Source organism: Mustela lutreola, chromosome 15 (assembly GCF_030435805.1).
Source record: "Mustela lutreola isolate mMusLut2 chromosome 15, mMusLut2.pri, whole genome shotgun sequence".
Lineage (NCBI taxonomy): Eukaryota > Metazoa > Chordata > Mammalia > Carnivora > Mustelidae > Mustela > Mustela lutreola.
This window is the reverse complement of record NC_081304.1, coordinates 11292701-11319136: the sequence shown is the minus strand read 5'-3', so window position 1 is coordinate 11319136 and position 26436 is coordinate 11292701. Positions and strand designations below refer to the sequence as shown.

General features: G+C 49.3%; 1 protein-coding gene and 1 long non-coding RNA gene across 3 annotated transcripts in view; one reads left to right on the top strand and one right to left on the bottom strand.

Moving 5' to 3' along the window:
- FAM20A (FAM20A golgi associated secretory pathway pseudokinase) overlaps nt 1–26436 on the bottom strand; it is a 47621-nt gene that overhangs the window by 9721 nt on the left and 11464 nt on the right. Inside the window, exon 2 of the mRNA XM_059148223.1 lies at nt 225–409. Within this exon, the coding sequence (XP_059004206.1) occupies nt 225–409 (185 nt within the window). The remainder of the gene's footprint in view (nt 1–224; nt 410–26436) is intronic.
- Nucleotides 18392–24751, top strand: LOC131815982 (uncharacterized). Of its 2 annotated transcripts, none has more exons than XR_009347910.1 (3): nt 18392–18490; nt 23481–23623; nt 24579–24751. It is a non-coding gene; the product is annotated as an uncharacterized LOC131815982 (long non-coding RNA). The 2 variants fall into 2 exon arrangements; XR_009347909.1 differs by lacking the exon at nt 18392–18490 and adding an exon at nt 20906–21715.

Below are 26436 nucleotides of genomic sequence, written 5' to 3'. Positions count from 1 at the left end.
GTACAGAAACGCTTTCTTCTGGCTCTCTGATGCGGTGGTGATGAGATTAGAGTGATAAGATCTCATTCAAAGGCAAAAATATCAGGGTCTGTTTTTCTTCTTACAGTCTTACCACACGTCAGAGCCAACCCTTTAATATTTCACCCTAGAGCCCAGTCTGAGATGGTTTATGCAGCCTCTCTGGGAGAAAGTTAGTGCATCCCGCCTGACCCAGTGCATCTCACCAGCACTGATGGTGGGAAAGTGCATCATGTCCTTGAGGAGTTGGCTGACGACAGGACTGGACCGGGAGTACAGCCCGTGGCGGCTGATCCCCAGGTGGAACTGGACCCAGCTGGCCTCGAGTCGGAGCTGCAGGGGAGCGTCATTGGAGGTGATGTTGAGCTGCTCTTTGTACATCTTGTGTCGTCTGAAAGAGCAGGGAGAGTTTTGTTTTGTTTCCACTGGGGCTATGAGAAGTGCCAAGGCTTGCCAGCGCCCCTTGTCTGGACTCTCTATTCATTCTTTCATTCATTCAACAGCAGTAGTCAGCACCTATGCACCTGGCTTTATGCTGAGCTTAGGATACTATTGGGGGCAAAACAGGTACATGTCTTCCTTGCCCTCAAAGGGCTTATAATCTAGTGAGTACAACAGGCACGTAGATGCACAATGCCATCCACAAATACATAAATATCTAACTACAAACCATGACCAATTCATCAGAAGGAAAGGGCAGATGGTTAAGAGTAAAATTAGGGACCTCATATAATCTGGCATCTGGGTCTCTTTGTGCACTTCTCCATGAAAGGGTCTGTATGCTTATACTTCCCACTCTTTTCTGACCTACAGAGTGAGGAGTTGGGGGACAGAAAGGTACCTGGTGAGAAGGAAGTGGTTGGAGGGTGAGGATCCCTTCAGTAGTGCTGGGAGCCAAGTAGATTAAACAGTAAGTCATATAGGAAAAGAAGAATCCATTAGCCATTTACTGTGTGTCCTGCTCAAGAGCCTTTTCTGCTGGGGTACAAAGAAGAAAGCAACACCAGGGCTGTATAGAGGCTAAGAGTCTAGTTTGGGAGACAAGTTGTAGGTCTCTGAAATCATCAGAGGAAAATACAAGGCGGTTGTAGTTGATGGCTAGATAGGTCATTCAGACGAAAACACCCCAACATTTTGGAGATGGCAACAATGCCTACACAATGAAGTGGTCAGACGAAGACAACCGTAGAGGAAGGTGGGCTTCAGCTGGATCCTAAAGAATGGGTGGTGTTTCAACTGAATGGGGTGTACCAGGGTACTCCTGGGCGGGGGATGGTAGGAGCGCCGGGAGAGGCTGGCAGGGGACCGATGTACGTGAGGATCAGAGAGGCAGGTGCGGTAAGTAGGCGATTGAACAGAAACATGGAGGCCTCCAGCTGGAAGGCAGAGCAAGCGCGCGTGATGTCATCTGGCGAGGTAAAGCTGACTGTAGGGCAGGTGGGCTTGTGGGGGGAGGGAATGGGTGGGTGTTCCTACCCATCTGTGTTTCTCAAACTGGTACTGGACCTCTGAGGTCTGTGATGGGACTGAGGTGTTTTTTTTGCTATAATTTTTGAATTCTGAATCTATCATTTTGAATTCTGCTAAGCATAAAGTATCTCATAATACCACCGAGTCAATGTTGACTCATTGTTTTGTAAATGTTTAATTAGATATGAATTCCTTCTGATTTTGGAGTTTTCGTTTTCGAGCCAATACATTTTCTTTGTTCAGGTCTTGGAGCCCTTTAAAAGCTCTTGTGTATTTTCGGCACTGTGTCCACATTGCTAACGGATAAAGACTCCCGATCTATTGTCTCCGTCGGCTCAGGACGCCCAAACCAAACACCACTTCCCCGGGGAGCTTCAACACCAGCCATTGATTTTCTCACCCTCCTGGAGGCTGATGGTCCAAGATCAAGTGTGGCCGGGTTTGGTTTCTTCTGGGACCTTCCTCTCGGGCTGACAGACAGCTGTCTTCTTTCTTGTCTCCTCACGTGGCCTTTCCTGGGGGTGTCTCTCCCTCTTCTTATAAGGATGCTAGTATTGCTGGTTTCAGGCCCACTCTACATAGGAATCTTGAGGGAACACTTGCTCACCCACAAGCTTTGCTGGTAATCACCAGGAAGGTCCACTCCAGAAGACTTTCCTCAACTCAGTCCAGGGGGTCAGGAGAGAGAAGGGCTGGGACAGCAAGGCAACTATCCATTGCTGAGGTTTCTGACCGGAACACATTTCTGCCCACGTATGGAATTTGATGAGATTCATTGCTGTCAGGCAGGGCTGCGTACTTCCATTCTCTCTCTCTCTCTTTTTTTTATTTGACAGACAGAGATCACAAGCAGGCAGAGAGGCAGGCAGAGAGAGAGGAGGAAGCAGGCTCCCCGCTGAGCAGAGAGCCCGATGCGGGACTCGATCCCAGGACCCTGAGATCACGACCCGAGCTGAAGGCAGAGGCTGTAACCCACTGAGCCACCCAGGCGTCTCCCCATTCTCTCTTTAATCAGCTTCTCTGGGGCTTAAGAGAAGTACTTGGTAGTAGTCTTCTCAGGCTGCCAGAACAAAATACTACAGATCCGGTGGCTTAAACAACAGACATTGATTTCTTGCAGTTGTGTGGACTGGGAGGTCCAAGATCAAGGTGTGATTTGGTTCTAGATGAGGGTTTACTTCCTGGCTTGTGGATGGCCACCTTCTCACAGCGTCCTTACATCCTTACGTGGAGACAGAAGCAGCTCTCTTGCTTTTCTGATAAGAATACTAATCTCATCATGGATCCCTACCCTCCTGACCTTATCTAAACCTAATTATTTTCCAAAGACCCCACCTCTAAACACCACGGCATTCAGAGGTTAGGCTTTTGACATATGAATTTGGTGGTGGGAGCAGGAGGAAAGGAAGACTCACAAGTATTCAGGCCATAAAAAGATGAGCCTGTTTTTCCACCCTTAACTCATCTGTAGAGAACACTTACTTAACATGCGAGGGAGAACAGATGCCCCATCTAAAGGGGACAGCTGCTATTAAGTTTCAGCTAACAGTAGTCATGCCTTGTCAGTGCTCATTCATTTATTCATTCGTCAAATATTTGTTGACTGCTAGACGCTGATCTCCATCCTGGAGCTAGGGCTGTGTACAAAACAAACTCTGTGTTGTCAAGAAACTTACGTTTCCTGGGAAATCATTTATTCTGAGTGTTCAAGAGACGCTAGAAATCCAGATCTTGGTCAGAATGTAGAATCTTCCTTTTTAAAGCACGCTGGCTTAAATCTAAAAACATCCTGTATCAGCTGCGTATACACAAGGAAACGAAACCAGTATAAACCAGTATCGTGACGAGATTCGTGACGAGATTCCTACATTCCCTCGATCATTGCAGTATTATTCCCAACAGACGCGGAAGGGACTTACTTAGGTGTCTCCCAATGGATGAGTGGATAAAGGAAACGTGGTATATATACAAAGGAATATTATTCAGCCTTAACAAAGAAGAGAATCCTGCCATTGGCAACGTTGTGAATGAACCTGGAGGACGTTATGCTAAGTGCAATAAGCCAGACACAGAAAGACAGACCCAGTATGATCTCACTCACAGATGGAATCTAAAACAGTCCAGGTCAGAGCAGCAGAGAGTAGGATGATGGTTGCCAGGGTGGGGGCTGAGAGGAAGGGGAGATGGGGAGCCATTCATTGGTCAAAGGGTACAAAGTTTCCATTACACAGCATGAATGCTTTCTGGAGATCTAACGTACAGTAGTGTCACTACAATTAACAATACGGTATTATATGCTTGAAAGATGTAAGAGTCGATTTTTAGTGTTCTCTGTACACGCGCAGTAACTCCGTAAAGTGATGGATATGTTATTTAGCTTGTTAATTGTTAATTAGCTTGATGGTGGTAAATTATTTCGCAATCAATCAAAATGTTAAGTGTGTCAAGATATTGAGTTGTACACCTTGCAAACAGACAGCTGTTGTCAGTTGTACCCCCGTAAATCTGGAACAACAACAAAATAGCCACCCATTCATGTTCCTGTCCCTGTGCGGTTAAGGCACACTCAGATGTGATCTGACTCAATGCAGGGACATATTAAGACACACACGGCTCTGAGGAAGTCTGCGCAAAGAGGCGACAAGGCTAGGCTAGGGAACTCTCTCTTAAGTCTTCGGTCTCCAAGAGCAGAAGAGAGACGGATGGCGGAGACTTCCCTCTCACAAGTCAGCGAGCCCACTGCAGCCATCCAGCTAGGGGTGGGGGGAAGATTTGAGCTCCCGGCATCATTCTTTCAAATGACACACTGTTGAACTGCTTCTATGAAAATCCGAGGAAAGGACAACTTGTTGACCAGGTCTGTACGGCCCCTGCCAACTTTTCCTTACGTTATTAACATTTATTTTTACTTTAACAGCGAGTCGGGCCAGGCTCTCGTTCCCAAGCCTACTTTGAGGTTAAAGCTAAGGGACGGCTAACCTCTCTGGGGAGTCTGGTGGAAAGATGGCACAGTCCCGAGCTAAGCCAGTCCCCCTGCACTAGAGCAGCGCCCAAAGCAAGTTAGGAGGAGAAAGAGATGTTGGGGCCGAGCTGGCTTTTGGCAGAAGGGCTTGGCGGGGGGGCGGGGGAGGTTCTCTTAAGTGGCGCTCTGAGCTGATGAATTCCAGCCACCGTGGCCGTCTGGGATACAGCATCCAAAGGAAAAAGACACATGTGGCAAATTGAGTGTCGCTTCTGGATGAGGGCAAATTGCTCTTCAAGGCATATGCGTTTACCGTGAGGCGGGGGACACATGGCTCTCTGGCTAGCTGTTCTGCCCTTGCCGGAGCCAGCGTGACAACCTTGGGGAAAGGGTGGGGAGGGGAGAGAAAGGTATCAGGTACCCTTTACCGGCTTTTATTTTATTTTATTTTTTATGGTTACGATAGAGCTGTCAAGACTAATTTATTTCTGGTTAGAAACTTTGAGCGCCCTTCGTTCCTTGGGGACAACCAGCAGGGCGTGTTGGAGCTGGCTTGGACGGGGAGCTCAGGGTTGGCCCTGGTGGGAGCTTTGACACCATGGCAATTGGCAGAAGTGACCTACCAGGGTTTAAAAGTATAAAAGTGCTGAACACAGAATTTACCCGCTTTCTTTCCTGTTGGCAATACTTAAAAAAAAAAAAAAAAGTAGTTTTCTAAAAGAGCAGTTCAATAGGGCAAAGGTAGATACCGCTATGTTGGGGGTCCCTGGGTGGCTCATTTGCTGAAGCGTCTACCTTCAGCTCAGGTCATGATCCCGGGGTCCTGGGATCGAGTCCCATATCGGGCTCCTTGCTCAGTGAGGAGTCTGCTTCTCCCACTCCTTCTGCAACTCCCCCCCTGCCTGTGTTTGCGATCTCTCTGGAATAAATAAGTAAAATCTTAAGAAAAATACCACAGTGTTGTTAAAAAGCTATATGTATGTGTATGTGTGTGTGTATACATCTCTCTCTCTCTCTCTCTCTCTCTAGTTTGAGGGCCTGGGTACAGCCGCCATGTTTGGATCATCTCATCGGGACAAGTCCCCTTCCTCTCGAGGGGGTGGGTTGGGTTTCCAACACTTGCCCTTTGAAAGCCGCAGATCCTGCTCCTATGTATCGTATGCTTGCTCTGGCTTTGGGAGATGGGGTCAGGTCCCCTGTATGTCACCTGCACACACTACAGAGGGATCGAGCCTGGTCACCTCACCTCCAGGTTCCAGTCGGGACTCTGGAATTCATTCCCGATGCCCACAGTCATTAGGGACATTTTTATTTTTTTAAACTGTAAACAAAACTGCTTCCCCAGTTCCATCTTATATGTGGATGACCTGATAAATGCCTTTCTCAGTGCCTTTGTTACTCAATGCCTAGTTAAACCCTTGCTTCATTTCCAGACTCCGTTCTTGGCTTGCCCGGTTGGTTGTTTTCTCCATAACCTTAAATCTCTTCCTAACGATGCTTCCCAGACTTGCAGCCCGCTGGGACAGAAACCTTCAGCCACAGAACTCCTTCAAGCACCATCTCCAATGCCCCCATCTCCAGAGTGAACATTTCCTTGACTTTCCCAAATAAACACTAAACACAAGAGCAAAACACGAGGCCTGTTCTGCCGGGTAATACTGACAAAGGGAAAGTTCTCTCCCTGCTAGAGTGAGATGACGGGGTCACTCAGACATCAGCGCAGTGAGGCAGACCAGCAGCTAATCTGCAGCGTGACAATAGAAAAAGACACAGACTTCTGTGTCCCGAAGACCTGGTCCTGCCTCTTACCTGCAGAGTGAGTCACCTTGAGGACCGGGCTATACCTACAGGACCTCCCGTGAGCCTATGACCAGTGCATGAGATACCTATTCTCATCCCCAATTCACAAATGAGAAGACTGAGAACAGGGCATGGCCTTCAAAAAAAAAAATGTAGTTTAAGCCTTCTGAGCCTCAGTTTACCTATGGTGGAAAATGGGCATGCTGACATTGAGCCTCACTGTGTTGTAAGAATGAAGTGTAGTACCATCCAGCCACAGAGAAGTCATCAAAGAATGGTTGCTTTTCTAAATTATTATTATTACTGTTTATAAAGACTGGAGATCAGGAGAGTAGGATTTCAAAAATACAGCTGTAGTGGGTAAGCAGAAACAGTGGCTTTGCAAGCCAGAGCGGAGTCCTTGGAACGTCCTTTGCGCAATGGAAGGACCTCTAGGTCATCTATTGTATTAGATAGCGCCAGGGGCATGCTCTCACCCATCTTTGAGGTCAGGGACCATCCACGGGACCTCAGAATTCCTTTGTTAGTTTGCAGTCTTGGGGTACAAATGGAACCCCAGCCAATGCACCTTGGAGGTATTAAGGCGATACGCTGTGTTCTGCCTTCTGAGTGTTCTGGCAGGTCTGGCCTTGGAACATCCAGCTCAGTGGGAGCCTGGATCCGCCTTTGCTTGCTAGCAGGTGGGCAGACAGCAGCATGTGGAGGGTGCCAACCTCCCCTGTTCGTTCTGAGATCCTGAGGGCACAGCCACCCCGGGGCGGGGGGCGGTGTGGGCGTGGCATTCATTAGCCAGGTGCTGAGGGTGCGTGAGGCAAGGAAGGGAGACAGCTGTGACTCAGAGGGCTCAAGGAGGATCTGGAAGGTTCTCAGCGCTTGGGTGAACGCCCCACGCTCCCAGTCACTGACCCCATGGCTTCAGATCTGAAAAACCTTCCCGACGCCTAAAGTTCCTCGTCTGTAGGAAATAGAAGAAATAGAATTCACCACCTTGGCCCTGCCAAAAGGCATAGATGCCTCGATTATGTTTACAGAGACCCCGTGGGTTGGGGTCAAGTGCTTCTGGGATAATTTTGGCACCAGGCCATGCAAATGCAAATAATACTTTCTTTTGGCCGTTGCAGTGGAGAAGCCAGGGTGACATCAGAAGGGAAATTTGAGGCCCTTGCTTATTCTCCAAAAGCAAAGAGCAAGCTATTCGTCCTCAAATTTACCAGTGGCAAAGCCCAGGCTTCTGACTCTTTTCCCCTCCAATTCATTTCCAAAACCTATAATGTTACCTCCACACCCTCTAAAATTTCCATTTTCTTCCTGCTGCCCGCGCCAGCGCAGCCCTCGAACCTCTTACCTAGACCCTGGGATGTCCTCTCTCTCCCCTGATACTCGTCACTCTGTCTCTCCCTCTGCCCTCTGGGGCGCCCTGACAGACGGACAGTAAAACACAGCTCCAAGTGTGTGTCTCCCTACAAAATCCTCCTCTAGGTCTTTACTGAATCCTTCCCAGCCTTCTGGGCCAACCCCCCACGGAACTTCCTCTTTGAAGCTTTTCCAGTCCAACCACCGGATATGATCTCTCTTTCTCATGCCCACAAATTTCCACTCAACTCCCGTTTCTTCTGCTGCGCTTGCCATTTTCTGGGTAATGGCGATTTAGACACATTTCTCATTCCTTCTAGCACATCGCGGATCGGGGCAATGTCTTGTTTATTGTTGCATCCCTTCCAAAGCCCAACGTGGCCCCTTGCCCATGGAGGACACTTCACGTTTATTATTGAAAGAAGTCAGAAGCTCTCAGCTACCACCAACACGTGCTATGACTTGAGTATATTTCTGGTATTAACATGCTGCAAAATTTTTCAGCGATTCGATGGTCTCTAATTCGAAACGAATCTGGTCTTTCCTAGATTATTTTACCCCAACTGTCCACAAAGAAAACTTTCTAACTAAGGGAACCCCATAGGAGTGGGGCATTGACATCCAGGAGTTAGAGAGGGTAACTAGCAGAAGGGTGAGCGAGGAGAAAAAAAAAAAGAAAAGAAAGTTGAGTGAGGATGGGTCATCTCCTCCTGAGTTTAAACATCACAGCATCCTTCACAACTAAGACCCAGCATATGGGGATCTCTCTCTGTTTTTAGCTGCATTGGGCCAAACTAACTTCCAAACAATGTTTTATAATTTATTTATTTATGTGTGTGTGTGTGAGAGAGAGAGAGAGAGCAGGGAAAAGGGCAGAGGAGACAGAGAAAATCTCAAGCCAACATCATGCTCAGAGCTCAATCCCAGGACCCCAAGGTCATAACCTGAGCTGAAATCAAGAGTCGGACGCTTAACCAACAGAGCCACTCGGGCGGCCCTTCCGAAGAATTAAATGCAAGATCATTTTGAAAGTCCTGGAGAGAGCACATGTCTTTTGATGGATACTTCAAAAGGCTGATTCTCCAGAAGAAATTCGATATCCCAAGACATAAAAATGAGTGGGTGGCATAAATGATGTTTTCCTGGTGTTTGGAACTTTAGGGAGCTCTCTGGGTTTTCTCCGACCTTTCTGGTCTCTTGGTCTGGTTCCCACTCAGGCTTCCTTGATCCACCATGAAGTGCTAGAATCCCAGAAGGCTCTGTTCTGGTTCTCTCCCTCTAGCCTCACCTTTGAGCCTCCCCACACCCGTAGGTTTACTTGCTACTCATATGCCGAGGGCTCCCCAATTCTTACCTCCAGCCCTTTGAGCTGCTGGCCTCTACATCCAGCTGTGTATTTCTATAAAGGACCAGACAGCAGATATCTTGGGCTTGGCAGGCCGTGCCGTCTCTGTCTCGACTATACAGCTCTGCCACTGTAGCGTGAAAGGAGCCTCGGACAAGGCAGAGATGAATGGGGGAAGCTGCATTCCAGTACTTAGTCTATCGGTGAAAACAGGTGGCCACAGGCCAGTTCGGGTCTGCGGGGTGTCGCTTGCCAAGGCTGGTTTTAAAAGCATCTGCAGTCAACAAGTTCAAACCAAGCTCGCGCTTTTCCCTCCAGCCCGGGGCCTCTGCTGTGGTTTCTACCCCCAAGGGCTGCCTGTCAGGGAGAAGCTGACCCTGGGCTTTGGGTTTCCGAGAGGACAATGGGCTAAGGAGACGCTCCCTGGAGAAGCAGGGGAAGGTGTGTGGGAAGCAGGATGGGGGAGGAAGAAGCCAAAAAAAGGGGTGACTTTAGGGGAAGTCCCCTCCATCTGTCTGATCCTTTGGGAGACTGGCGTGGGCTCTGCAGCTTGTTACATTCTGGAAGTTTGTCCTACAGTGCGAGGCGAGGGAGCCAGGCTTTTGTGCTCTTACCCGGGTCAGTCACTGGCTCCGCTCTTCCCAGGGCAAGAGCTTGTGGGGTCATGAGGCAGCCAGAACAAAGCACCACAAACTGGGTTGCTGAAAACAACAGAAAGGTATTCTTCCATATTCTGGAGGCCAGAAGTCCAAAATCAAAATATCGGCGCAGCGGGTGCCTGGCAGGGGCCAACTCTTGATGTCGGCTCAGGTCATGATCTCAGGGTCCTGAGATCAAGCCCCGCATCGGGTTTCAATCTCCGTTGGGGGGTAAGTTTGCTAGAGGTTCTCTTTCTCCCTCTCCCTTGACCGTCCCCTGGCTTCCCTCTTTTTCTCTCTAAAGTAAATCTTAAAAAAAAAAAAAAAATTTGGCAGGGTTGCTTGCACTTCTTCTGAAGGCTCAAGGGATGAAGCCTTCGGGTCTCTTCCAGCTGTTGGTGGCTCCAGGCGCTCCTTGGCCTGTGACTACATCACACCAGTCTCTGTGGTCACGTGGCCTCCTCCTCTTCTCTCTTCCAAGGACACTTGTGACAGCATGTTGGCTCCATTCAGATAATCCAGGATTAGCTCCTCATCTCAGAATCCTTAACTTAATCACATCTTTGCAAAGATCTGTTTTCCAAATAAGGTAGCATTCAAAGATTCTAGGGATTTGGTGTGGATATCTTTCGGGAGCTATTTTTTTTTTTTTTTTCTACCTAATGCAAAGAGTAAAACTCTCAGGGACTTCTGGCCCCTCCTAAGGGTGAGGCTGGTAGCAAAGCATGCAGAAGCTGGAGGCTGGAGGCGAAGCTGGAAGGGGCCCAGCCCAGTGGATTACACCGCTGTCCATCTGGATGAGCCAGAATCCTTGGAAACATTCTAGAAATTTCCCTCCCCCTCTCCACAATGTCCACTCCATCACTAAGTCATACAGACTTGGCGCAAAATGCTGACATGTGTTTTTTTAAATGTGGAAGGTAAGCATTTCTTATGGTCTCACTATAATAAATGTGCTCATAAAACCCATTACTTAGAATGGGGCATTTCTGTCATTCCTGAGTATCATGGCTTACTTTTTCTTTTTATAGATTTTATTTATTTATTGAGAGAGAATGAGAGAACAGGGGAGGGGCAGGGGAGAAGGAGAGAGAGAGAGAGAGAGAGAAAGAGAGAAAGAGAGAGAGAATCCCAAGCAGACTCTGCGGCTGGCATGGAGCCCAATGCGGGGCTCGATCTCATGACCCTGAGATCATGCATGACCTGAGCCGAAATCAAGAGTCAGACACTTAACCAACTGAGCCACTCAGGGGCCTCATGGCTTCCTGTTTCATGGTTGTAGTTAGCAAAGAATCCTGAATTCTTAATAATTAAAAAGAAAAAAAAAGCCAATAGCTCTTGAAATCAAAATGATTGTTTTTCAGAATGCAAGCTGATGCCGTCAGCCTCCTGCCCAGAAGCATTCCGTGTTTCCCTACTGCTGTTTGATAAGCTTCTTTACCGTTGCTGCCAGCCTGTGTTGGCGCATGGGATAGCTACGAGCCACAGGAGACTATTTTGATTTAAATTAACTAAAATGAAATAAAATTAAACGTGGTTCCCTGGCTACATTTCAACTGCTCGGTAGCCACACGTCACTAGTGGCTACTTCTGTGGACAGCACAGATCATAGAACATTTTCAACACCGTGGGAATTTTTATCGGATGCCATTGGTCGACAGCCATGCTTCTCTACTCCAACCACGAGGGTACGGATCCGTCCCGCCACAGGGACTTGGAACATGCTATCTCCTCTGTCCGGGGCACTCGTTCATTCCCTCTTTTCCCAAATCCTTCTCCTCTGGACTCCAGCTCAAGCCTTCCCTTCCTTGAAGGTCAGCATTGACCCACGTCAGGTCCCACGTCACTACCTCTGTGTTCCATTGCAGAATATCTTCTCCTTCGTTCATGTCAGTCTTACAATTTCACACTTGTTTCTGCTTATCAGACCCAAGCACTACAGCGGTAGAGTCTTTTTCTGTTTTCTTCTTGACACTGGATCCTGAGCATTTGGCATGTAAGAGGGGCTTAAGAGATCTTTGTGGAGTGAGTGGAAGTACTCCGCAGCTCACACGGAGTGGGTGCACAGCTCTAAAAGGAACGACTTACTGTATTTTTCTGGAAAGGCAGTTAACAGAAATCACAAGCTTATTCAAGGGAAGCTGCTCTGTATGCTTCTTTTTGGATATCACATGTTTGCCAGAACATTAAAATCTCCAGCCATTCTACCTACCCTCCTTCCTTCTCCATCACTGTGTCATCTTTGGAATTTCCTGCTTCTCCTGCATCAGGACAGACTGAGCTGATCTGGGGAGATAACCTCCGTTCTTTCTGCTGAAATAAGTCTCCCCTTGGCATCTGGACACAGAATCCCTTCCAGAAGCAGTACAACGATGCCAAGCCCTCTCAAGCATAGCTATTTCATTTGTGCACCACCGAATTTATATTTGGGCTAAATTTGGTGGTTATGAAGCTGTTATGAGAAATGACACTCCCTCCGCCGTGAAAGCTCACATGGAGGTATGGAGGTCCCCTGCAGAGGAATTTGGTGATAGTCCATTAATTATTTTCTAACGACTTGAATCCCTGTTCATTTCCTGGAGCTGTTCCTTCCTGAGCAATTCTAGAAGGTGCTGTACCAGGTGCAGAGGCATAACAAGGTTCCCTCCCTGTCCCATCGCCTATGCTAGGGTGGATGGTATTCGAGCGTTCGTGGAGCCCTGGCCACCTGCACCCAGATCCTGAACGGAGGGAGGGAGGTGGGAATGGGGTGTCAGGCCCCCAGACAAAACCCTCTCTGTTGGGGGGCACCTGGGTGGCTCAGTGGGTTAAGCTGCTGCCTTCGGCTTAGGTCATGATCTCAGGGTCCTGGGATCGAGCCCCGCATCGGACTCTCTGCTCAGCATGGAGCCTGCTTCCTCCTCTCTCTACCTGCCTCTCTGCCTGCTTGTGATTTCTCTCTGTCAAATAAATAATAATAAAAAAAACAAAAACAAAAAAACCCCTCTCTGTTGGAAACTCAGGGTAGTGGTCCCTTTGCTCCAGCCTCAGAAGAGAGACCAAGGGTGCCTGGGTGGCTCAGTGGGTTAAGCCGCTGCCTTCGGCTCAGGTCATGATCTCAGGGTCCTGGGATCAAGTCCCCCATCGGACTCTCTGCTCGGCAGGGAGCCTGCTTCCCTCTCTCTCTCTCTGCCTGCCTCTCTGCCTACTTGTGATCTCTCTCTGTCAAATAAATAAATAAAATCTTTAAAAAAAAAAAAAAAGAAGAGAGACTGAGCAGGAGTCACATATCAGAGTCACATTATTTTCTTCCCAACTAAGAAGCTTTACGTTTCTCAAGGGGAAGGATCTGCCTTGGATTTCTTTTGCTTCCGCCTCAGTATTTGGCAAAGTGCTGTGCACACAGTAAATGCTCTATAAATAATGATTCCAAGACGTCTGAACAAGTTTCCTGCTGCAAAGACGCCGTCTCCAAAACACTAGGATCAAAACTTGGTAGGGGGATTTCTTGAACACGGGAATTGCACTGGATTTTGCTCTCGGTTAGAACGGAACTCAGAAGGCTGGTTCTCCTCATTTTATGAATTTCCAAAAGCATTCCGTGAGGAAGAAAATTTAAAAAGCATTAGAGTGAGCCTCGATGGGGCTTGGCTTTCCATTTAAATCTGTGCACCTGCTTGGTCCATATGTCTGTTTCAGTATTCTTATCCTTGACACTGGCCTTAGAAAGAACATTTATTCAGAGTTGTTTATTGTGGTGGTAATGAGTTTGGAAAACGCTTCTTCTTTTTTTTTTTTTCTAAAGATTTTTATTCATTTATTTGATAGACAGAGAGAGATCACAAGTAGGCAGAGAGGCAGGCAGAGAGAGAGGGGGAAGCAGGCTCCCCGCTGAGCATAGAGCCCGACGTGGGGCTCGATCCCAGGACCCCGAGATCATGACCTGAGCTGAAGGCAGAGGCTTAAACCACTGAGCCACCCAGGCATCCCCGGGAAAACACTTCTTTGGATTGTTCTGTATCTCCGGTGACCAAGAAGGATCCAAGTTTAGTGGGGCCTGACATTTACATATTTAGAGGACCATTTTTTAAGAAAAAGAGTACAAAATTACGAATATAACATTAGACATGAAGAGTGGCTGTTTGTTTAAAATGAGAAGAGATATCAACGAATTAAGAGTGTCTTGAGGATTTAGAGCCCTTTCTTCTGAGATGCCCTATTTACCTCGAAATACGTCTTGACTGGGACCTGGCTCCCTCCCTATCTGGCTTTCCTCCACACCCTATGGCAACTAGCACCCACAGGGGAAGTCGGGGAGCCTGGGCTGACGCTTTATCAGCATCCTGGTATATCTTCCCTGGACAGGCCAGTATGCAAATCACAACCCAGAAATAATTACTTAGCACCTAGCACGTCACTTTTCAAGCACATTATCTTAGGGCAGTCTTTAGGGGGCTTTATCTAACTGGACCTTCTGGATCCCCTTGGCTGGGAGCTGAGTGTGAAAATGTCAGAACAATGGCATCAAGCCGAAGTGGCTGAGGCCGAGAAGGGCGTGGGCTTTTGGAAATGGCCTTTTCTGTTCACCATTCGAATGGACTTTATTCCTGAGACCCAAGCTTTGAGCTCCTGCTGGCGGCCTGTGCTCACCATAGAATTATGTAGAATGACCAGCCTTCGGCAGACTGCTGGACTCACCGTCCAAAGCTGTACACAGGTCATGGGCTGCTGACTGATGTCTCCCCACCACTGGGTCCCATGGGTTCGAAGAGGACATTTCCCATTTCTTCCCTTTCTACTCATCCTCCTCCTGGTCTGTTCATCTCTGTGCCCTCGAGGCCAAGGGAAGCCTACGGGAACTGTGATGCAATAATAGTGGTCGGGAGCCTCAGACCCCAAGGTGACGTCCCCAAGTGCTCTTCATTTCCTCGTTTTTCTTCCCAAGACAGACAAGCACTCACCCCTGGAGGCTGTCCTCCAGCTTGGAAAAAGTATCTGCTTCCATTAGCTTGTGGATCAGAGCTTGATTTTTAGGGGTAGGAGATGAGTGGTGATGCTGCTGTGTCTGTCCATTAAGAATGAGTTTGCAGATCCAGAGAGAGGGGACTGGAGAGGCAGGTCCCGGGTCCTGAGTCCTGGCTCTACCACTCACAGCTGTGTGTGACCTGTGGCAAGTTACCTGACCTCTCTGTGCCTCCCTCCATCTGAAAAGCAGGGATGGCAAATGTACCCACCTTTATGTGATTTTAGTGAAGATTAACTAAATTCATTGTTATTTATGTGCGTTATTATTACTATGATTTTTGAGACTCCATTATCACAGGGCTCTGTATGCCTCATGCTGGTGGGGAAGGAGGGTGGTGAAGAATTCTGCACAACAGCTGCTTAATTTCCCAGTTACCTGAGTTGCGCTCACAAGGGTGGAAGCAAGAGCTTATTCTATATTCTCTAGGACGGCTCCTGCAGTAGGCTGAGCAATGGCTCCCCGCAAGGAGACCCAGATCCTAATGCTGGAATCTGTGTACTTTTCCCTCTATGACCAAAGGGACTTGCAGATGTGATTCAGTTGGGGATCCGGGAAGGGGACGATGATCCTGGATTGCCTGCCTATCATCCCAGTGTCCTGATAAGACGGACACACAGACGAAGAGATACAGAGAAGAGGAGGTGGCGACGTGACCACAGGGGCAGTGATCACAGTGAAGGGACCTGGAATTACCAGAAGCTGGAAGTGGCAGCAAATGAGTGCCCCCCCCCCCAACACCCCCCCGAGCCTTAGGAGAGAACATGACCTTGCCTACACTTTGACTTTGCACTTCTGGCCTCCTGGAAAGGAAGAAAATACATTTCTGGTGTTTTAAGCCACCCAGTTTGCGGTCATCTGTTTTGGCAGCTCTAACAGAAGTGGCCACAGGCAGGTACAGCCAATGGAGCCAACAGAAACCACCAGCCACACGGAGTGGTTCTTGGCTCCATGGTTCCTGAGAGCAAGTCCAAAAGGCGTTCCCCTAAGGAAGCCCCTTTCCCGCGCTCGGGAGCTGGCACTGGAGGCGGGGACTGCTAATAGGCTAGAGAAAGGTAATGCTTCTCCATTCCGTCCTCGATTCTGAAACCTGGCTGAGTGCTAAACTCCTTCTACAGATCTGGCCGGACAAGGAAACAAGCTCCCACAAAGACTTGCGAGCCCAGGGGCGCCTGGGTGGCTCAGTGGGTTGAGCGACTGCCTTCAGCTCAGGTCATGATCCTGGAGTCCTGGGATCGAGTCCCACATCGGGCTCCCTGCTGGGCGGGGAGTCTGCTTCTCCCTCCGACCCTCCCCCTTCTCATGCCCTCTCATTCTCTCTTTCTCTCAAATAAATAAATAAAATAAAATTTAAAAGAAGACTTGCGAGCCCATTGACAGGCAATAAGGAGGTGATCAGCCTGATCCAAACTCAGGCCGCTGCGCCCTTGCCCTGTGGCTCCCGAGAGCCAGCCCCTCAGCAGCCCCTCACACCTGTCGCCAGCACCCTTCGCTCCCTCTGGTGCTCTCGCATACGGTGGTCCACAGCGAGCACAAGGAGGCTCTTGCTCTGGGCCGGGCACTCCCCAAGCCCTGGCTCATTTCTCGTCACAACTACCCGATTACCAATGAGGCAGGCCCACCGCTGGCCCCATTTCATAGGGGAGGAGACCCACCCGAGTTAGGGGCCTGTGTGGAGTTGCCTCAAGGTCACCAGCCTGGTGAGCGTTCGCTGCAGAACAGGGACAGAAATCTCAGGGACTGCCTTCTGAGGACACCTCCTCAACACCACTCTGGTTGTCTGTCATTTTTGCGGCCATTGACAACCCTCTCGCTCCCTGTGTCTCGATCCTTGTGAGCAAGGATCATTGATGACTCCCCAGGCTCCTCCCCAGGGAGAGGGATCCATAGCCCCACGCGTGCAACCAGGAGCCCATCCAAGTAGGGAGGGCATCACCGTGCACAGCCTTCACCCTCGGGGGCGGGTAACCACGAAGGACATTAGCTACATGCAGCTGGGCATGTAGGCATGAAATGACTTGCTTAACTGAGGTGGACATCTAAGCTAAAATAAGAAACCCTCGGTCCTCATGCTCCCAAGTGTGAAAAAAATAAAGATCTTGTCAAAGTGGCTAGACTTACGCATTTCACGCAGACTCTGTTGGAATTTGCCTCACAGAATGGGCTAGACACCCGTGGCAATGAGGAGGAACATTCCAGGAGCTGAGACAATGACCTCAGTGGGGAACCTGATTCTTGATCTTCTTAACAACCTTAAGACCGATCGCCCAAGATGTGAGTAGACTGGACACTCTGGAGAGGAAAGCAAGAGCCATCCCCAGTCTCCAGGATCCCCAGACTCAAGTCCAGGAAAGCGCAGACCCCTGCTAGCGGGGCTACATTTCTGCCTGGGTGCAGAGCTGAACACCGACATGACTCCCAGACATTACGGGTAGCACACAAAGAAATTTGGAAAGAGCCGCACGCTGAAACCTCTCTGGGCAAGTCACAGTGGTGGGAGAACAGGAAAGGCTCTGGGAAGTCCTGCAGCCAGCCCTCCCGTCCCGAGAGCCCTTCCTGTTCCCGGCACGTGTCGGCACCCCCTGGACTCCATGGTGCACACGACACATTTGGAAACATTAAAGATCCATACTGGACCAAGGAACCCCTCCACCCAACCATGACGTGATGATTCATAGAGCTGGGGTCCCACAGCTGTTTGTCCATTTTTTCCACCGGACCGCTGCCTCTGGCGAAGACCAGAGCTTCCCAACCAGAGGCCATTTCACTCCCTGGGGGTGGTGATACTTGGAGAACTTTTTGCAATAGGGGTGGTGGGGGAGGTGCTCAGGGAAGTGTTTGAACTCCCTTTGGTACATAGAAAAGCCGAGCGCAATGGAAAATCGACCCGAAATGTCAGGAGTGCTGACGCGGAGCGACCCCAGGCTGCAGCCACAGAATCACGAGCAGGAAAGACACTGAATCCTCTGGCCATGACCTGAAAATCACCAGGATGGGCTCTGGACTCTGTGCAATTGGATATTTTCCATAGACAGCGTGCAAGTCTTCCTCCGGGCCTCCCACAGTCCTCCGGCATCTTCTGCGCAGCAAAAATTATAAATGTTTCTTAATGGTTTAAAAAAAGAAATGCCGAATGGGAGTCAGCACATCCGAAGCTATCAGAGTTATCCCACTTCGCAAGCCCGTGGCTAAAATGCTAACACACCTGTCCCCCGCAAGAGATACGGGACGGGTCTGTTGAAATGTCATCATTTTGGTTCTTCCCAACCTCCCATTGTGCGGTCCCCAGATAAACAGAGATGCCTCATGTACACAGGACGCATGCGTAAGTGTTACACACACACACACACACACACACACACACACACACGCTGTGAACAAATGATACTGACGGCTGGGCGAGGGTCTTCTCTCTCCTGGACTGTTTTTCCTGACTGCAGAAGACAGAAATGAGGTCTAGCGGCCGTCCTTGGAGCGGACCCAGAAAAAGAGGAACCTTAAAAATCCACACCGGGGGGGGGGGTCCTCTGATAATCAAAGGTCCATCAGAACGTACGTACTTCCAAAAAATGTTTGAGCTTTGCCTGGAGGTCTGGCACACAAGGCAAGGGCATTTGAAGGACAGAGAAGTCTGAATGCAGGGAGATCGAAATGCAGGGGGTTGTAATCGGGGGTTAGGTGAGGGCCGGGGTGGGGGGCGCACAGTACATGATTTCATGGTTTGTGGGCCAGTTTCCTTGTGGCTCAGCCACGGACTGAATTCTTTCCAGTCCTTGGCCTGGAGACCTAGCTTGAGTTAGGGCTCATTTGCATGGCATTCTTTTTTCCATCTGATTTACAAACAGAGAGTGATCGCCGACCTTGGCCTGTTTTCCTCCTCTGCACGCGCAATGACCCATGGGGTAGGATAATTTATTGAGATATTTTTGTGTGTTTTTTTTGTTGTTGTTCTTGTGGAATTTTTCCCAACTCTGTTCCGAGGAGGTGGCTGGGCTTTGAGTTTCCCTGTCCCCGAGGCTGTTGATGACTGAGGACCAAGCAGGCAAACTTGAGACAGGCTTCCTCACTCCTTCTCTGGACTTTTTTCATTTTTGGTTTTAGGAAAGCCTGAACTCCATGAAGGGATACGCTGGACAGTGGGGTTTAACAGACTGTGGGATGTGCCTACCGAAGCACAAACTATTGAGGGTAGTAGGCAGATTCCGAAAGCTGCTTAGGAAAGGGAAATTGGCTGGGGGGTATATGTCTGGTCTGTTTCCTGGGGGCGACCCAGGGTGGCAGAAAGTGACTGCATGGTGTGCCTAGGAAGGTGTGTTTCAGGTACTGGAAACCCACCCCAGCAAATAGTCCTGTGCTTATGTTTGAGCTTGGCATAGACCCAACAGAGTATCCCCAGCCACCTGCACAAGCCCAAGTGACAAACATGAACTAGGGGAGCCTCCTCACCTGTTCTGTCACCTGTGACCTTAAGCACGTCCACCCAGCATGAAGGGGTTTGGGAAAAAGAGCTTCCATGATGACTTCGAGTAAATAAATGTCCAACCAACCTAACAGGAAAGGGGGCTTAGAGTTTCATCTTAGACTGGATTCCTCGGAGAAAGAAACCTATCTCTTATTTCTTTCACCCTTGTGCTGGTGGATCAGAGGCAGGTTCTGCTAGAATCCCAGAGTAATCCCAGGATCTCCGTGGCTTCCCACAACAGAGGCTCCTTTCTTACTCATGCTACTTGTTTCGTGAAGGTCACAGCGTGCTTCAGGGACCTGGCCTTGGGGATATGCCAAGATCCCAGCGGGTGGCCTTCTGAGGCCATCAGGGTCAGGAAAGAGAGGCCCCGGAGTGTTCACTACTGGCCAGGAAGTGACATAGGTCATAGGTCACGTCTACTCTCCTGCCACTGGCTAGAACTGATCCTATGGCCCCACCTGGCTGCTGGGGGGCTGGGACCCAAGGGGAGCACGTGGATGCTGGTGCCTCACTCTCGTGCTATTAGCTCACATAGGATGTGTCTTTACTGAGTGTCACTAACTTGCGCTTGTGAAGAGCTTATTAGACATGAATCGTGGGGGTCCTTTGCGTGGCTTCTTTTCTTCTAGCTCCCCCATGCCCTGTGAATTGATCATCCTTCTAGTCTAGCAGGGCAAGTGATGCTTTGTCAAGGACTTACTCGGCCAACCGATGGGGTCCCCATAAAGATCAGGGAGAGGGTGGCGAGAACACCAGCCACACGGGCTTGTCTGTCCGCTGTTGGGAAAGCAACGGTATCAAGATTTCAGTGAGACTTTGCTGAATGGGCTGATTTCTCAACACAAACTCGTTTCTCTCCGGCTGAAACACAATCACTTCCCCCTCTCCGAGCTGGGTTCATGCTATGTTGCAACAGACCGCTTGTTTCCACTCAGGGCTGACTGGTCCCCCACCCCATCCTGACCTCCCGGGGTCACTGCTCTGGCTCAGCGGTTGAGTAAGACCTATCCAGCATGACAGGGGCTTCTGAGCTGGAGGGGACCCGAAGCAGAGGAGACCTGAATTACACGGGGGCAGATCGGTGACCGTCCCCGGTGCTGCTGCGATGAAACCCAAGCCTGGAATCAGAACACGGGGGAGGGATTCAACCATCACTGATTTTTTCCCCCTGATTATAAAAGCAAACATTTTTTTTTGGTGGCATAAAAGACAACACAAACAAGTCTAGAGGGCATCACAACGGATGAGTTGAGCTATTTTTACAGCTTTTGGTGCTTACCACCAACTCGCCCTCCGGGAAGCCCACACGATCTGTGTGTCCATGGCCGAGGGCTGGGAGCTTTTCGGCCTGGCCCACCCCCAGACTGCGACGCAAGGGGTCACTCTGAGAACACAGCCCCCAGGCCTCCTGCTCTTGACTCTAGTTTCAGCTATGCTGCCAGGACCCGATCTCAGATAGGAGGCGAAGTTCAAGTCAGTGTTGAATTTCTGCCTTGGAAATCCAGTTTCTGGTGTAACCTCACCCCCCTGAGCCTTTCTCCTCCACCGAAGATGCGTACAATAACAGTACCTCTCTTACGGGGTTGTTGTGAGGATTAAGTGAGAGAGTTTGGGAAGGAAGCAGCGCGGCTACCCTCCCCCCACCGCCGGAGTAAGGATTTCTCGGGTGTCAGCTAGGACCACTGTCACCGACCTGTGGGAGGCTTTGTTGTAAGGAAAAGGTCCGCAGTGAGCAGAGAGCAGCCTGTTTAACTGGCTTAAGAAATGCTTGTGGAAAGAGCAAAGGAGAAAAAAAATAAAGTCATTTCTGGAATCCGCAGGATTCCTGTCATTTCAAGTCCTGTCCCTGGGCAAACATTAGCTGACCGGTTTCTACTCTGAAGCGTGTGGGGGGGGCGGGAAGCCATGTGATCTCTGAAAGACGTAGACTAATGGCACCGAGACCCAGTTCCGTGTTCTGTCCGTCCGCAAGCACTAGGCGTCCGACGTCCGGGTGACCGTGGAGAAATCCATCCATGCATTTTCTGTCTCCGGAAGCACCAGAGGTGGCCAAGGCAAGCCAGGGCGCTGGCTGGGCTGGAGGCCCTGGTGCTCTTCCCGTGGCTGTGGGACCTGGCCAAGGCTGCTGTTGCTTCATCAACTGAGAATCCCACGTAACTGGATAAGGCTGGCGACCGACATGTGGCAAGTCACCCACATCGAACACAGAAGAATAACCAACGAGCCGTCCTTCCCCTGTTGGAGACTCTGTGCTGTATGCACCAAGCATCACGCTCAAGACGTTACGTATGTGACCTCACTCTGCCCTCCAGTGCGCTCAGGGTGGGTATTCTGGGCCACACTGCTGATGAGGACACCCGGTCTCCAGAAGACAGGCCTCTCGGTGACCTGTGGCAGAGCCAGGATTTCAACCCAGAACTGCCTGCTCACAGAGTCTCTGAAGTACTCTTTTTCTCATTCATGCACCAAACATTTATTAAGCACCTACTGTGTACAAACCAGCCTTTTGGATACTGGCTTACATCGTCAAAGACGCAAGCAAGCCTCCATCCTTCTATTAGGCTCTAGGATGACCATAATAGATGACCACAAGTTTGGTGGCTTTCCAGAAATTGAGTGTTCTCGCCGTTCTGGAGTCCGGGAGCTTGACAGCGAGGTGTCAGTAAGTCTCTGCTCCTTCGGGGGGCGGGGGTGCTGCAGGGGGAGAATCAGTTCTTTGCTTCTTCCAGCTTCTCGCGGTTGTTGGCATTCCCTGCCTGGGAGCCCCACCACGCTCTCTGCTTTCTTGCTCACGCTGTCTCCTCTTCTGTGTCTACTCTCCCTGTTTTTCCTTAAAACGACACTTGTTTTATCCATTCATCTGTGGATGGACATCTAGGTTCTTTCTATAGTTTGGCTATTGTGGACATTGCTGCTATAAACATTTGGGTGCACGTGCCCCTTCAGATCACTACATTGTATCTTTGGGGTAAATACCCAGTAGTGCAATTGCTGGATCATAGGGTAGCTCTAGATGTGGTATATATATATATATATATATATATATATATATATATATATGCATATATATACACAAAGGAATACTATGCAGTCATCAAAAATGACATATTGCCATTTGCAATGATGTGGATGGAACTAGAGGGTATTATGCTTAGCGAAATAAGTCAATCAGAGAAAGACAACTATCATATGATCTCCCTGATATGAGGAAGTTGAGATGCAATGTAGGGGGGTTGGAGGGTAGGAGAAGAATAAATGAAAAAGATGGGATTGGGAGGGAGACAAACCATAAGAGACTCTTATTCTCACCAAACAAAGTGAGGGTGGCCAGGGGGAGGGGCGTCAGGAGAGGGTGGTGGGGTTATGGACATTGGGGAGGGTATGTGCTATGGTGAGTGCTGTGAGGTGTGTAAACCTGGTGATTCACAGACCTGTACTCCTGGGGATAAAAATACATTATATGTTTATAAAAAAATAAAAAAAATTATATATAAAAAAAGGGAAAATGTAAGAACATATACAAGTTCTAACAGATTGTTATCACTTGGATAAAGTAATAAAGTGTGAGAATAAAAATAAAAAAGGACACTTGTTTTAGGATTAGGATACACCCAGATTACCCAGGATGAATTCCTCATCTCCAGATCCTTCACGTAATGGCATCTACAAAGACTTTTTTCCTTTTCCAAGTAAGATACCCGTGACAGATTCAGGGAATGAGGACCTGAATGTATCCATTCGATTGAGTACGACGCTTAAGAACCTTGTGATCTAGTGAGGTTAAATGCTGAGCTTATCAATAAGCGAGAAGGTGTTAAGTCCTGTTAAGAAGCCTGATGAAAACAAGGCAGGAGCCAGCAGAGGAGGCCCTGGGACCCCTTTAGGTCACTGGGACAGGAAAGCCCCCTGTGGGTGGGTAGCTCTGAAAGGAGACCCAAAGGGCAAGAAGAAGCCAGCTGGTTTTTTGGGGCCCAATCGTTCTGGCCCATCTGCTTGATTTTGTTTGTTTGTTTGTTTTTTTAAAATACATAATGAAAAACTGATGTTTTTGGCTGAGTGGATCCTGCCAGGGAAGTCAGGAAGAAGCATTTTCATAGATGCAGATAAAACAGTTTTCCTAATCACAGATGACAAGGAACCTTAACAGATCACTAGCTCCATCATTGCCAGAAAGAAGGGCGGCCGCCCGATTGTCATAAATCCAAGCTCATCGTTTCTGGCTGACCTCCTCAGACCTTTTAATGGATTTACAGCTCATAACAGAACAGAAGGCCACCTCGTTCGGTGACATTTTGCAATGAGTTTAACCCACAGGGGCCACCACTAAATTCTACTGCTCAGATTAGGCGTACCGTGGTGGCTTTGTTGATGGTTTTTTAATATCGAAGGTGGCCATTCGGTTATAATGTCTTTTAATATTTTTCCAGCCCCCAATTTTGCAGCCACATGCCACGGCACAAGGCTGGGTGGCACTGATTACCCTTTGACCCACCTGTCACTGCAGCTCCCGAAGTATTGTGTGAGGAGGATGCAGCCCGCCCTTGGACCTTTGGCTCCTCGCTGGACGGAGGTCAGTGGCTTTGAATCCACTCACCCATCCCTCTGGACCATGCGACCTTCCCACAGAACCTTCTGTTCCTACTTCCAGGTCTAGCCAACTGCCTAGTCTCCCTCTCTGCGCTGAATGATAACCCTGAGAAACTCCCCCCTCCCGCCCGAGCTCCTGGGCAATTTATCCTAAATATAATGCCCCTCGACATCGAATAGAAGCTTTGCTGTGGGGCTCTGCTGGGTGGCTCCGCCGGTGAAGCGTCCGCCTTCTGCTCAGGTCATGATCCTGGGGTCATGGGCAGGGAGCCTGCTTCTCCCTCTCCCTCTGTCCCCACCCCCCCGACCCCCCATCCCACTGGTGCTCTCTCTCTTGCTCACTCTTTCAAATAAATATATATATTTTTAAAAAACAGTTCTGCTAAAACATCAGGCTTGTTGGGAGGCTGCCCAAAGGAGGTGTCTTTTACTTTGTTTCTCTGGAACCTGTCGGTTTTCTCCTTCGATAACACAAGCCAGCAGGCCTGCGAGCCGGGCCTGGGCCGCACAGGGCCCGCGGGGTCATGACCGTAATGGACTTGCTGGGGGACATGGCGCCACTTGTGCTGGGGAAGGTGAAGGCTCTGGTCCTTCTACCACATGGTGTCCTCTGAGGTGCCGGACGTGAGGGAGGAGGAGAACAGGGAATTTCCAGGAATCCCTGGGTCCTCCCTGGGCTATAGGCTAGCTCTTGCCCTAGAGACAAGACACGACTAGCAGCTCTCCTGAGCACAGCTAGCTTGGGGGCGGGCAGGTTTTCACAGAGGTGTTCTGAGACGTTCCTCCCTCTAGGCCCCATGGGTCTTATTTTCCTTCTGACTTGTTTTGTTCAACTATTTTATATTTATTTGACCATGAGACATATCGTAATTGTCTTTATGATATAGTTAAAAGATTATCCACTAGATGATGTTTCATTTTTAAACATTTTTTTACAGGGATGCCTGGGTGACTCAGTGGGTTAAAGCCTCTGCCTTCGGCTCGGGTCATGATCTCAGGGTCCTGGGATCGAGCCCCACATCGGGCTCTCTGCTCAGCGGGGAGCCTGCTTCCCCCCCTCTCTCTGCCTGCCTCTCTGCCTACTTGTGATCTCTGTCAAATAAATAAAATCTTAAAATTTTTTTTTTTTTTTTTTTTTTTTTTACAATAAAACCATGGTCACTCACGGTTTGTATTCATATCAGAACGGGACTGCAGTGGCCTGCAGGGTGGTCTCCCAAAAGACCTCATGTCCACGACCTAATCCCTGGGACCTGTGAACGGGACCTTATTTGGAAATAGAGTCTGTGCAGATGTAGCAAAGTTAAGGATTTTGAGAGGAGATGGTCTTGGATCCCCCGTGGGCGCCCCAGATCTGATGGCACGTGTCCTTCCAGGAGAGAGACACAGGAAGCAGCGAAGACCCATGAGCACAGAGACAGAAGAGGAGGTGACGGGACCATGGAGGCAGCGTGGAGAGGGATGTGGCCACAAATCAGAGAACGCTGGCGGCCGCGACGAGTTGAAAGAGACAAAGAACTGGTTCTTCCCCAGAGCCTCTGGACAGAGCACTGTGCCCTCTGCCAAGTGACCCCTGCGTTTCAGAGTCAGCCTCCAGAATTGCGAAAGAACACGTTTGTTACAGGACATGAATGCCAGTGACTGAATCCCCTTCTCAGAACTTGCTCAGGAAACGCTAACATCCAGTGGCTTAGCGATGTGACTTCCCCAGGAGTGGGAGATGGAGCTCTCCAAGTGTTCTCTGCCAAGGGGCCCCGGGCCACTGAGCGACACCGTGTGTGGCATGAAAATCCGTCATTGATGGTCTGTTTCATTTCCTGACAGCAAATTATCCTAGATGAACCTCCTTCCTCACTCTGACATTATAACGACACAATGATTGTGATGATGATAAACACAGCGCAGACATTTTTCCCTGTGTTGCTTTGATGCCATTGCACTGAAGGAATTTTTGCAAATTTCAGCAGAGGGTTTTCCAGAAGGCGTGGCCTCTGAGGGTCCCGGCATAAGACAGCACTTTTCTTCCCAGGGGTCGGTTGTACACGGAGTCTGCTGCCCGAGGCTGGTGCCAAGGATACCGCTATATATCCAAAGACAGACTGATTGGGTGTCTTTCCATGGGGACACTCAGTCAGCCTCTTACTGGCTGTGAAGACCCATCCTTTTCTACAGTGAGCTAATTACAGACTGTTGAAAAGAGCTTCAAGAAGGGGCGCCTGGGTGGGTCAGTTGGTTAAGCGTCTGCCTTTGGTTCAGGTCATGATCCCAGGGTCCCCGGATCGAGTCCCGAATCGCACTCCCTCCTCAGTGGGGAGCCTCTTGTTTCTCTCCCTCCGCCGCTCCCCCTGCTTATCTGCTCCTGCCCTCCCTCTGCCGAATATATAAATAAAATCTTAAAAAATAAATAAATAAAAGAGCTTCAAGATGCAGAAAGGATTCTACACATTCATGCCTCTAATCATATTAACAGTTATTATCAGAAATGCCCTAGAGATAAGTGAATGGAGAAAGGTCTTTGGAAATTTCCTTCAGGCTCTTAATACACCTGAGAAGTGAAAACAAATTTTCATCATTGTTCTAAATATTACATTGGTTCATAGAAAAGGAAGTGTTTAAAAATTTTCAAAGCAAGGAACACCTGGGTGGCTCAGTCGGTGAAGCGTCTACCTTCAGCTCAGGTCATGATCCCAGGGTCCTGGGATCGAACCCCTTATCCGGCTCCTTGCTCGGCGAGGAGCCTGTTTCTCCCTCTCCCGCTGCCCCTCCCCCTGCTTGTGCTCTCTCTCTTTCTCTCTG